Genomic DNA, 13,900 nt, shown 5'->3' on the forward strand with positions numbered 1-13,900 from the left:
GCACCTTCAGGCATTCTAGGGGCATAAATTACGCATCTAAGTTTCTGACTACCTATCATGTTTTTGGAGGCCCTGGAGCACCAGGACAGTGAAAGCACCCACAATGACCCCATTTTGGAAAGCAAACACTTCAAGGTATTTTCTGAACTTGCCACGAGTTTTTCTAAAATGCAGGGAAAAAAATGAAAATGTGCTTTTATTTACACAAATAAGATATTTCTTTTTTTTTCCCAAAAAAGTCTTATTGGAAATTGTTTAAGTACAAATAGAAGCCAGTGGACAATTAAATATTACACTGTCATTTTATAAAACAGAGTTAACAAAAATAACAGGAGGTGATCGTGTCTCGGAAAAAGATTTTTAAAAAAGGGTAGGGGAGGAGGGGAGGTCTCTGGCACGAGTTCCCCCTAACCAGCAGTCAGTATCAAGTGGCAATGTGTGCAAAGATATTGGGGAACAGAAGAAGCAGGTGGTAATTAATAAGATGTTTCTAACACACATCATAGACATACTTAGATTTACACCTCAAAACACATTCTGCTACTCCTTCTGAGTATGATGATACCACATGTGTGAGACTTTTTCACAGTCTAGCCACAGTGAGAGGCCCAAAATCTAGGAAGCACCTTCAGGTTTTCTAGGAGCATAAATTAAACATCTAATTTCCTGACTACCTATCAATTTTTCTGAGGCCCTAGAGCACCAGGACAGTGGAAACACCTACAAAATGAAAGCATTTTGGAAAGCAATCACTCCAAGGTATTTTCTAAGAGGCATGGTGAGTCCTTTAAAGACTTCATTTTTTGCCATATGTATTTGGAACATGCAGAATGAAAATGAAAATATTTCTTTTCATCCAAGGTTGTCAATTTAATAAGATATTTCTCACATACAGCATGGGCATACTTAGAATTTCAACCCAAAACACACTCTGCTACTCCTTCCAAGAGTGGTGATACCACAAGTGTTAGACTTTTTCACTTTTTGGACTGATTATATAACAGATATTGTATCATGTGTACGACACAAATCAACCAATTGTATAAAAACAGTGTACTGTAATGGTCACCTGTATATGAGAGGTCAAGGAATTTAGGTTAGTGTAGCATCACCTATATATAGCAGTCCCAGTCCATATAAGCCAAGCAAGCCTAGCCTACTGGTACATGGCTGTCCCCGGGAATGCCATGATCACTGGCCAGGAAGTACAGGATACTAAAGACAGGAAGAAGAGTTCCTCTGGTTCCAGAAGTGCAGTTGTCTGCAAGGGATAGGTAGGACCAGTGTCTCACAGGAACATAGTCAGTCATGTGTGCAGATGGGTTAGTTAATGCGCAGGCAGAAACATGGTCAATAAACAGGCCAGGGTTAGTACAATCAGCAGGCAGAGGAGTGGCGGTGATTGGGAACACTGTTGCTGGCTTACACTGGTCAAGTGACACTGGCACTGTTGCGGACAGAGACACCATTGCTGGCTTACACTGGTGTGGTAATACTGACTGGTGTGACGGTGATAAGGAACACTGTTACTGGCATACACTGGTCTGGTGGCACTGGGGCTGGTGTGGCGTTGGTCACGAAAACTGTTGCTTGCTGCACTGGTCTGGTGGCAATCAGGAACACTGATTTTAGCTACACTGGTCTGGCGACACTGTAGCTGGTGTGGTGGTTATAGGAGAACTGTGACTCTATATTAGGGTTTGTTCACGCATGAGGTTGGGATGCTTTGCTGCGCAGCTCTGGCATGAATTATACCCCCTGTATGTCCACCTATCATGATCCATTCAAGTGAAAGGGGATGATTTTACGGGGTCCAAGAGGTTAAAGCAGGTGGTAAGGAGGTGATACAATGCCACTTCACTCCTGTCAGATGCTGTCTGAAGAGTGATCCGAACACAGATGGCTCTTCAGAGAGCATCGCACGTGTGGAGTCCTTATAGTGGGACTGTGACTGGTGTGGTGGTGATCAGGGGCACTAGGACTGGCCCGGCGGTGATCAGGGGCACTGGGACTGGTGTGGCAGTGATCAGGGGCACTGGGACTGGTGTAGCGATGATCAGGGACACTGAGACTGGTGTGGCGGTGATCAGGGACACTGAGACTGGTGTGGCGGTGATCAGGGACACTGAGACTGGTGTGGCGGTGATCAGGGACACTGAGACTGGTGTGGCGGTGATCAGGGACACTGAGACTGGTGTGGTGGTGATCAGGGACACTGGGACTGGTGTGGTGGTGATCAGGGACACTGGGACTGGTGTGGCAGTAATCAGGGACACTGGGACTGGTGTGGCAGTAATCAGGGACACTGGGACTGGTGTGGCAGTGATCAGGGACACTGGGACTGGTGTGGCGGTGATCAGTGACACTGGGACTTGTGTGGTGGTGATCAGGGACACTGAGACTGGTGTGGCGGTGATCAGGGACACTGAGACTGGTGTGGTGGTGATCAGGGACACTGGGACTGGTGTGGTGGTGATCAGGGACACTGAGACTGGTGTGGCGGTGATCAGGGACACTGAGACTGGTGTGGTGGTGATCAGGGACACTGAGACTGGTGTGGTGGTGATCAGGGACACTGGGACTGGTGTGGTGGTGATCAGGGACACTGGGACTGGTGTGGCAGTGATCAGGGACACTGGGACTGGTGTGGCAGTGATCAGGGACACTGGGACTGGTGTGGCGGTGATCAGTGACACTGGGACTTGTGTGGTGGTGATCAGTGACACTGGGACGTGTGTAATGGTGATCAGGGACACTGGGACTGGTGTGGCAGTGATCAGGAATACTGGAACTGGTGTGGTGGTGATCAGGGACACTGGGACGTGTGTAGTGGTAATCAGGGACACTGGGACTGGTGTGGCGGTGATCAGGGACACTGGGACGTGTGTAGTGGTGATCAGGGACACTGGGACGTGTGTAGAGGTGATCAGGGACACTGGGACTGGTTTGGCGGTGATCAGGGACACTGGGACTGGTGTGGTGGTGATCAGGTACACTGGGACATGTGTAGTGGTGATCAGGGACACTGGTACTGGTATGGTGGTGATCAGGGACACTGGCACTGGTGTGGCGGTGATCAAGGACACTGGCACTGGTGTGGCGGTGATCAGGGACACTGGCACTGGTGTTATGGTGATCAGAGACACTGGAACTGGTGGTGGTGATCAGAGACACTGGAACTGGTGTTATGGTGATCAGGTGATTAGGGACACTGGGACTAGTGTGGTGGTGATCAGGAACAATGGGACTGGTGTGGCGGTGATTAGACGTGTGTAGTGGGGACGTGTGTAGTGGTGATCAGGGACACTGGGATGTGTGTAGTGGTAATCAGGGACACTGGGACTGGTGTGGTGGTGATCAGGAAACATTGGGACGTGTGTAGTGGTGATCAGGGCCACTGGGACTGGTGTGGTGGTGATCAGGAACACTGGGACATGTGTAGTGGTGATCAGGGACACTGGGACTGGTATGGCGGTGATCAGGAAAACTGGAACTGGTGCTGCAGGGATTAGGGACACTGTGAGTGGGTGGCAGTGATTAGAGACACTGACTGGTGACAATATGCAAAAAAAAAATTTTTTAATCTTTTTTAAAAAATTTTTTTCACCACAATGACACATTACTGCTCTGGAGGGTGATCTTTTTTTTTTTTTTTTACACTATTATTCAGTATTACAGTGATGTTTATTGTATCAGAAATCTTTTTAACTGTTTGGCATCCATTCATAATGCCATTGTTTACTATTGCGATTGCTGTGATTGGCCACAGCTATTACATTGTATGGGGCCACGTGACTGGCCCTGTACCATATGATCACTGTGACCAATCACAGAGATCATAGTGATAAGCAATCGCATCATGAATGAAAGCCATTGTTTACTACTGGACATGTGATCGTTGTGATCGGTACCAGGCCCAATCACAGTGGACCGTTATCCCACTTAGTGATCCTCTGGTTCCAGAAGTGCAGTTGTCTGCAAGGGATAGGTAGGACCAGTGTCTCACAGGAACATAGTCAGTCATGTGTGCAGATGGGTTAGTTAATGCGCAGGCAGAAACATGGTCAATAAACAGGCCAGGGTTAGTACAATCAGCAGGCAGAGGAGTGGCGGTGATCGGGAACACTGTTGCTGGCTTACACTGGTCAAGTGACACTGGCACTGTTGCGGACAGAGACACCATTGCTGGCTTACACTGGTGTGGTAATACTGACTGTTGTGACGGTGATAAGGAACACTGTTACTGGCATACACTGGTCTGGTGGCACTGGGGCTGGTGTGGCGTTGGTCACGAAAACTGTTGCTTGCTGCACTGGTCTGGTGGCAATCAGGAACACTGATTTTAGCTACACTGGTCTGGCGACACTGTAGCTGGTGTGGTGGTTATAGGAGAACTGTGACTCTATATTAGGGTTTGTTCACGCATGAGGTTGGGATGCTTTGCTGCGCAGCTCTGGCATGAATTATACCCCCTGTATGTCCACCTATCATGATCCATTCAAGTGAAAGGGGATGATTTTACGGGGTCCAAGAGGTTAAAGCAGGTGGTAAGGAGGTGATACAATGCCACTTCACTCCTGTCAGATGCTGTCTGAAGAGTGATCCGAACACAGATGGCTCTTCAGAGAGCATCGCACGTGTGGAGTCCTTATAGTGGGACTGTGACTGGTGTGGTGGTGATCAGGGGCACTAGGACTGGCCCGGCGGTGATCAGGGGCACTGGGACTGGTGTGGCAGTGATCAGGGGCACTGGGACTGGTGTAGCGATGATCAGGGACACTGAGACTGGTGTGGCGGTGATCAGGGACACTGAGACTGGTGTGGCGGTGATCAGGGACACTGAGACTGGTGTGGTGGTGATCAGGGACACTGAGACTGGTGTGGTGGTGATCAGGGACACTGGGACTGGTGTGGTGGTGATCAGGGACACTGAGACTGGTGTGGCGGTGATCAGGGACACTGAGACTGGTGTGGTGGTGATCAGGGACACTGAGACTGGTGTGGTGGTGATCAGGGACACTGGGACTGGTGTGGTGGTGATCAGGGACACTGGGACTGGTGTGGCAGTGATCAGGGACACTGGGACTGGTGTGGCAGTGATCAGGGACACTGGGACTGGTGTGGCGGTGATCAGTGACACTGGGACTTGTGTGGTGGTGATCAGTGACACTGGGACGTGTGTAATGGTGATCAGGGACACTGGGACTGGTGTGGCAGTGATCAGGAATACTGGAACTGGTGTGGTGGTGATCAGGGACACTGGGACGTGTGTAGTGGTAATCAGGGACACTGGGACTGGTGTGGCGGTGATCAGGGACACTGGGACGTGTGTAGTGGTGATCAGGGACACTGGGACGTGTGTAGAGGTGATCAGGGACACTGGGACTGGTTTGGCGGTGATCAGGGACACTGGGACTGGTGTGGTGGTGATCAGGTACACTGGGACATGTGTAGTGGTGATCAGGGACACTGGTACTGGTATGGTGGTGATCAGGGACACTGGCACTGGTGTGGCGGTGATCAAGGACACTGGCACTGGTGTGGCGGTGATCAGGGACACTGGCACTGGTGTTATGGTGATCAGAGACACTGGAACTGGTGGTGGTGATCAGAGACACTGGAACTGGTGGTATGGTGATCAGGTGATTAGGGACACTGGGACTAGTGTGGTGGTGATCAGGAACAATGGGACAGGTGTGGCGGTGATTAGACGTGTGTAGTGGGGACGTGTGTAGTGGTGATCAGGGACACTGGGATGTGTGTAGTGGTAATCAGGGACACTGGGACTGGTGTGGTGGTGATCAGGAAACATTGGGACGTGTGTAGTGGTGATCAGGGCCACTGGGACTGGTGTGGTGGTGATCAGGAACACTGGGACGTGTGTAGTGGTGATCAGGGACACTGGGACTGGTATGGCGGTGATCAGGAAAACTGGAACTGGTGCTGCAGGGATTAGGGACACTGTGAGTGGGTGGCAGTGATTAGGGACACTGACTGGTGACAATATGCAAAAAAAAAATTTTTTAATCTTTTTTAAAAAAAAATTTTCACCACATTCAGTGTTGTATTCAGTATTACAGTGATGTTTATTGTATCAGAAATCTTTTTAACTGTTTGGCATCCATTCATAATGCCATTGTTTACTATTGCGATTGCTGTGATTGGCCACAGCTATTACATTGTATGGGGCCACGTGACTGGCCCTGTACCATATGATCACTGTGACCAATCACAGAGATCATAGTGATAAGCAATCGCATCATGAATGAAAGCCATTGTTTACTACTGGACATGTGATCGTTGTGATCGGTACCAGGACCAATCACAGTGGACCGTTATCCCACTTAGTGATCCGCTGTATTCGGTGGACACCTTCAAGGTATTGAACATGTTTTAAAGTGAGAAACAGGTGTCGTCTTGTACCAATGTAATGCAACACTATCATCTAGGGGTGTGTGGTGTAAAGGATACATCTCAGATTTACATCATTTTTCCATCATACAACACTGCCATCTAGGGGTGGGCGGTAAAGGATACATCTAAGAGTTACACAATTTTTCCATTATACAACACTGCCATCTAGGGGTGGGGGGTAAAGGATACATCTAATATTCACACTACTTTTTCATCATACAACACTGCCATCTAGGGGTGGGGGGTAAAGGATACATCTAGGATTTACACCATTTTTCCATCATACAACACTGCTATCTAGGGGTGGGGGGTAAAGGATACATCTAATGCCCCGTACACACAATCAGAAATTCTGCCAGCAAAAGTCGGATGAGAGCTTTTGTTTAGAAAATCCGACCGTGTGTACGCTCCATCAGACTTTTGCTGGCAGAATTCCAGCCAGCAAAAGATTGAGAGCAGATTCTGTATTTTTCGGTCGGAAAAGTTCCTATCCGAAAATGTGTTAGTTTGTATGCAATTCGGATGCGCAAAAAATCACGCATGCTCCGAAACGATTGGACGCATGCTCAGAAGCATTGAACTTAATTTTCTCGGCTCATCGTAGTACGTCACCGCGTTCTTGACAGTCTAATGTTCCGAGAAATTTTGTGTGACCGTGTGTATGCAAGGCAAGCTTGAACACAAAATTCCGTCGGAAAAACCATCCAAGTTTTTTCTGACGGAATTTCTGATCATGTGTATGGGGCATTAGATTTACACCATCATTTCTTCATATAACACTGCTATCACCCTCTCAAATTGTCATGATCACCAATGTAATCGGGAATGAAAGTGGGTGTAAATAAAAAGTTGCTACTAGAACAAGAATAGAAGGGACATTTTCCAAAAGTGTAGAAAAGTGTTTAGTAGTAGAGCATATGGACCGGGGTTAAGGCATTAAAACGGTATTAAACCGCAGATAAAAAGGAAAAAATCTTCCCCTGCAAGGCAATGTCATAATGTGCTAGTATGCATTGCATACTAGCACATTATGAGAGACTTACCTTAAAACGAAGTCCTCCAGCTGTGTGCTGACAGGGCTTCCATCTTCACCCAGTCTTCCCTCAGGGTTTGCGGCTTCCGGCTACATGGGTGGATGAAGGGGAACAATGACGTCACACCCCACGGGGGCCACCGTGTATGGCATGGGCTTTGAAGATTATATCGGACCTTCAGAGCGCATGCGCCAATGACATCACCAGCTGCATGCAGTGTTAATATCTCCTAAACAGTGAAAGTTTAGGAGATATTCACTGTACCTACAGGCAAGCCTTATCATAGGCTTACCTGTAGGTACAAGTGGTAAAACTGAGTTTAATACAACTTTAAGTATGGGAGTAAGGTTAAGGGAATGGACAGTGTTATTGGCAGTAGGTTAAATGCTAAATCTGAACTTTAGGTATGACTATTTTTACATGTGGCATACCTGTGGAATCCCGTAAAGGCTCATGTACACTACAGCTTCTAAACTTTTTAGGAGCTTTTGCCGTTTTTTTGCCAAAGCTCCTAAACTTAACTCCATAAAAGCCTATATATCCATGCACACATAGGCTTTTACAAGACTTTAGAAGTTGCTGCAGTTAGGAGAGCATCAACCTCCCTCAACCTCCCTCTCCTGAACGCGGGAGAATCACGGTCAGGATAGGAGCGGTTTGACCGCCAGCCGCAAAACATGGCAAAAGCATGGTGCCATTTAGCTGTATTTTTGCGTTTCCCATGGCCGGCGGTCAACCTAATCTGTGTGTACATGAGCCCTTAAAAGCCTGAATCATAATAGTAGGTACCACTTTTACAGTGATCTCTACTAGCTGCTGTTTCCCATGCTGAGTGGCTGCCCTGCTGCATTGTGAACACAGGAGGTCGCCATTCAGGGGACGCTTTGCATTTTCTCAATGAATACAAAGCATTCTTTGAGTGGATGAGGTGCAGAATTGGAGCAGTCAGTGACATCATGATCACCAGCTCATCCAGTCAGAGAACACAGTACATTAATTGAGAAAATGCAAAGTGTTCCCTGAATAAAGCCCATGCCAAGCAAGGGACCTCCTGTGTTCAGTAAGTAACAGGGCAGCCACTAGGCCCATGAAATTGTGGACATCTACTACAGTGATTTCCAACTTCCATGGGGATCCTACGGGTATGGCACATACATAATTACATTGGTCCAAGCTGGCCCAATGTAAACATTGCCATACCACGTGAAGACCAGGCCTTTTCTGGCACTTTTTGTTTACAAGTAGACATGTGCAATTTGTTTCGTTCTGAATTCGTTTAACAAATTTCGACAAATTCCTTAATTCGTAAATATCCAAATTAACGAAAATCCAAAAATAAGAACGAAAATTCAAAAACCTGAAATAACTGACTAATAATAACTTAACTATTACTAACTATTAAATTATAGGTATTGGAATTTCCTTTCAAATTTGGCTGTTAGTCAATGTAACGAATGAATGAATTTATCCAAAGTTACGAATTATCCGAAACCAATGGAACGTAACAAATTAAAAATAATAATTAACAATTATAATAAAAACTTTTTTTATTATTATTATTTATTATTAATTAGTTCCATTCCATTTGTTTAGATGCGGCATCTGTTATTTCAAATAATTTGTAACTTCGTATAAATTCAGATAGTTCGTAAATTTATCCGAAGTTACAAATTATTCGAAATAACAGATGCCGCATCTAAACAAATGGAATGGAACTAATTAATAATAAATAATAATAATAATAAAAAAAAGTTTTTATTATTATTATAATTGTTAAGTATTATTTTTAATTTGTTACGTTCCATTGGTTTCGGATAATTCGTAACTTTGGATAAATTCATGTTTGTTACGTTGACTAACAGCCAAATTTGAAAGGAAATTCCAATACCTATAATTTAATAGTTAGTTATTATTAGTTAATTAGTTAGCTATTATTTAGAATTTCCTTATTTTCGGATTTTCTAATTTTCTTATTTTTGGATTTTCTAATTTTCAAATTTTTTGAATTTCCGAATTTTTGAATTTCCAGATTTTCAGATTTTTGAATTTTCAAATTTTCAAATTTATGAATTTTCTGATTACTGGATTTTCAAATTTATGAATTTACAAATTTTTGAATTTATGAAATTACGAATTTTCAAATTTACAAATTTTCGAATTTACGAATTTCGATCATAACGAATGACCCGAAAAAACCTCCCCAAAAAACGAACGAAGCGAAAACGAACACATTTTTCGGCAGTGCACATGTTTATTTACAAGTTTAAATCAGTATTTTTTGCTAGAAAATTACTTATAACCCCCAAAACATAATATATATATATATATATATATATATATATATATATATATATATATATATATATATATATATATATATATATATATATATATATATATATATATACACACATATTTTTAGCAGAGACCCTAGGAAATGCAAATGTTTATGTTACACAGTATTTGCGCAGCGGTTTTTCAAATGCATTTTTTTTTGGGGGAAAAATGAATTTTAATTAAAAAAAAAACACAATATATACCCCAATTTTTTGTATAATATGAAAGATGATGTTACGCCAAGTAAATACAGTGGATACCGAACATGTCACGCTTTAAAATTTCTCACACTCGTGGAATGGCGACAAACTACCGCACTTAAAAATCTTGACACTTTAAACACCTTTACCAGTTACCTGTTTAGAGTTACAGAGAAGGTCTAGTGCTAGAATTATTGCTCTTGTTTTAACATTAGGTGATACCTCACATATGTGGTGTGAACACTGTTTACATATGCGTGCGCAACTTACGTATATGTTCACTTATGTGTGCGAGAGCGGATCCGGCAATGCCGCCGGGTTACCATAGAGCTGGCCGCTGACCGGATGGTGCCTGGCTATTTCTATGATCCTGGGAGGCCGGAAGCATTGCCATGACATCACTTCTGGCTCTGGCAGATGTAAACACTGCCATTTTTTTCTGGAAAGCAGAGATCAATGTTTTTTTTTTTTTATCTCATGCTTTCCAGGGTAGAGGAGAGATATGGGGTCTTATAGACACCAGATGGCTCCATGAAGAGGACCTGTCATGCCTTATTTTTATCAGAAGGGATGTACACATTTCTTGTGATAGGAATAAAAAGTGATAAAAAAAATAAAAGGGACAGTGTAAAAAAAAAAACCCTAAAACTAAAATAATTAAATTTTTTTTTTTTAAATTAAATCTCTCCTGTCCCCTTGTCCCCTTCTCGCGTGCAGAAGTGAACACATACGTAGGTTGTGCCCGCATATGTAAACGGTGTTCGCACCACACATGTGAGGTATTGCCACGAATGTTATAGCGAGAGCAATAATTCTAGCTCTAGACCTCCCATGTAACTCTAAACAGGTAACCTGTAAAAACTTTTTAAACTGTCGCCTATGGAGATTTTTAATTACCGTAGTTTGGCGCCATTCCACAAGCGTGCGCAATTTTAAAGCAAGACATGTTAGGTATCTATTTACTCAGTGTAACATCTTCTCTTATGTTTTACCAAAAAAATGGGTTATGTACTGTGGGTTTTTTTCTTTTTCACATGTACCTGTATTATTTCAATAAAATTATTTGTGGAAAAAAATATATATTGTGGATTTTTTTTTGCATTAAAGTGTATTTTTCCCCCCCAAAAAAATGTGTTTGAAAAATCTCTGCGCACATACCGTGTGACATAAAAAATTGCAACACCCACCATTTTATCCTCTAGGGCCTCTGCTTAAAAATATATGTATAATGTTTGGGGGTTCTCTATAATTTTCCAGCAAAAAAAATGCAGATTTTTACATGTAGGAGAGAAATTGGCCTGGGTGGGAAGTAGTTAATAAAGATCTATGAAGAATAAACATGAGAGATAGACTTGTAGCTCTCAATGCAACATCTAGTATGTATAGTCCATTGACACTTCCTCCAGTTCTCCAACTGAAAGCCCATACCTCAGTACTGGAGGAAGAGTCTGCAGGAGACTGACATTGCATACGCAATCCACTGATCGCTGGTGCAATGCTTTGCAGGCTCCTATGCAAATACATAAATAGATAAATAAATAAATGCACACTTTTTTACATGCAAATATATGTACATTCATTATTTTTTGTAAAAGGTAGACTTGTTTGGGTAGTTAAGGGTGATGTGTTAGCATTGAAGGTAGGCTAAGGATAATTTTAGTGGGAAGATAAAGTGCTAAGGTTAGGGAGGTGGAAAGGATAAATAATGGGGTGACAATAAGTGTTAGAGATAGTTGGGTGATAGGTTAGTGTTGTGTTATGGCCCCGTAGAAATTATGAGCAACGGTCACCCTCCCTGTTGGGGGGGAGTAAGGTTTCTTCAATGTATTTAGCAGGGCTGACACCCATTTATGAAAAAACAAAAGAAATTAGACATGTTCGATTCGTTTAGTTACGAATCTAAATTTGGACAAAATCGGATGTATCTGAATTTACAAATCACAATAGTAACACATTTTAACAAATCCAAAATAAATTATAACAAAACAAACTATCCGAATTTGAAAATTAATTTAAAAATCAATTTGAATTTAAAATGGAAACATTTTGCAATAAATACAGTAAGGTAGAACAGTGAAATAAGATGATGATTCCTACTAAGTCTGCTTTATAGCAGTCAATAGAATAGAATAGAATAAAAAAAAAAAAAAACAGAACAGAATATAAAATAAGGGAATATAAAAGAAAATAAAAGAAAATAGAAAAGAATAGAACAGAAAATAAATGAATAGAATAAAACAGATTAGAAAATAAAGGAATAAAATAGAATAAAATAAAATACATTAGAATAGAATAAAAAAAGAACGAATATAGATTCGAAAATAATGAACCATTCTAACATAACGAATATGACAATGCAATTATTAACTTTACAAATTAATCCGAAACAAATTTTTCCATCGTACACATCTCTAAAATAAATATTCAGGGGAATTCAGTAAAACACTAATAACACTTTCCTGGTGCCAACTTCCTTTGCAACTACCTATGCCTAATTCAGGCAAGCATTTGCACCAGCATTAGTATCATGATTGACACATGTGGGCCAAATCCAGGTAGTTCTAACGACTACCACTTTAGAACCTGTCACTATGCCAGCCACATATTCTTAAAAAAATGACCACCAGTTCTCATATTAGGAAGCTAGCAGTAATTGTGATCAGCTCCAAACTGGTGTACAGAGGTACTGCAATGCTCACAGTGGGGCAAATCTTTGACATCTTCCTACACAGGGCTCTATAACTGACCACATTCAGTAGTCTGTTGAGAGATTCCCCAGCCGAAAGCTAAATTAATGAATGAAATGATACTCTTTCTGAAATCCCACCGCTGTGTTCACTGTTTCCAAACTTTTCCAAATATGGCAGAAGAGGCATGAGAATAAAGGAAACAGTTTTTAGAAAACCCTGAAAATGTTGGTAATACCTGGATATACCACCCCTTCCTCTATCATTCCACCCAAAATGAAAAGTTTTGACGAGGCTTCTTCAGTTGGTGTGTAATGACTAGATTTCTATATACTGCAGACTTGCAGTGCGGTCACTCCTTACCTCAGTGAATTTCACCATTATCATAAATGCTTCCTCAGGATCAGGCCAGGCCAGCTGCTGCCATGTGCGTCCAATCTGGGTGAAGCATGTTGACAGGTCAACCGTGGAAGAACTGTGCTTCTGCAGCTCTGACAGTGGAACCAGCTAAAAAAGACAACATTACAATATATCATTAGCACTGCAGGTATACTCCTGGTTGTATCCATCATCTGTCTCCAGGTACAGCAGACTGTTGAACGATGGCTTTAGCAGTTTTTTAGTTTATGATAATGAATGGCACCTACTTAATTTGCTTTTGTTGCCACCTCATCCCGTTAAACATGAACACATATTAATTACACAAGTTCTGTGGCTGATTAAGGTGGTCAATAAACTCACTTAGAGCCTTATCTGCATTCAATTAGCCTCAGAACCTGTGTAATTAATATGTGTTCAGTTTTAAAAGGATGAAGAGGCAACCCTATAGTACCAGGAGCATGCAGGTTTAGAGATGAACTTGGGTGTTCTCCAAACCTACCTTTAACCTGAAATACCGTTTTTTTGTATTCAAATGAGCTGCCCACCGGGTTATTCCCACGTGAGTTGCAGGGCTGGGATTGACCCAAACAGCAGCTCATTGTAGTACAAAAATGTGGGAGTTCAAAGTTTGGGTTAGAGATTAGTCCTGAAGACACCCAAGCTCATCTCTAGAGGTTACCAAACGTTCATTGCAATACAGAATCATGTACAGACTCAGGTACTGTAAACCTTGCCAAACCACTGTATAAAATTTGTTAAATGTACAAACATGCACCATATGGTCACCTGACCCTCACACCTTGATGAGGTTTTTGGACATCTTATTTCAAAGTCATGGGCATTGATA

The 13,900-nt window shown here is 42.6% G+C and overlaps 1 protein-coding gene across 3 annotated transcripts in view; it reads right to left on the bottom strand.

Moving 5' to 3' along the window:
• Positions 1–13,900, bottom strand: part of UNC13D (unc-13 homolog D) — a 235,702-nt gene that overhangs the window by 88,226 nt on the left and 133,576 nt on the right. For all 3 annotated transcript variants that reach the window (XM_073608142.1, XM_073608143.1, XM_073608140.1), the window contains one exon: positions 13,036–13,179. In XM_073608142.1, coding sequence (XP_073464243.1) covers positions 13,036–13,179 — 144 coding nt within the window. The remainder of the gene's footprint in view (positions 1–13,035; positions 13,180–13,900) is intronic.

Source organism: Aquarana catesbeiana, linkage group LG12 (assembly GCF_042186555.1).
Source record: "Aquarana catesbeiana isolate 2022-GZ linkage group LG12, ASM4218655v1, whole genome shotgun sequence".
In the NCBI taxonomy this organism is placed as follows: Eukaryota; Metazoa; Chordata; class Amphibia; order Anura; family Ranidae; genus Aquarana; species Aquarana catesbeiana.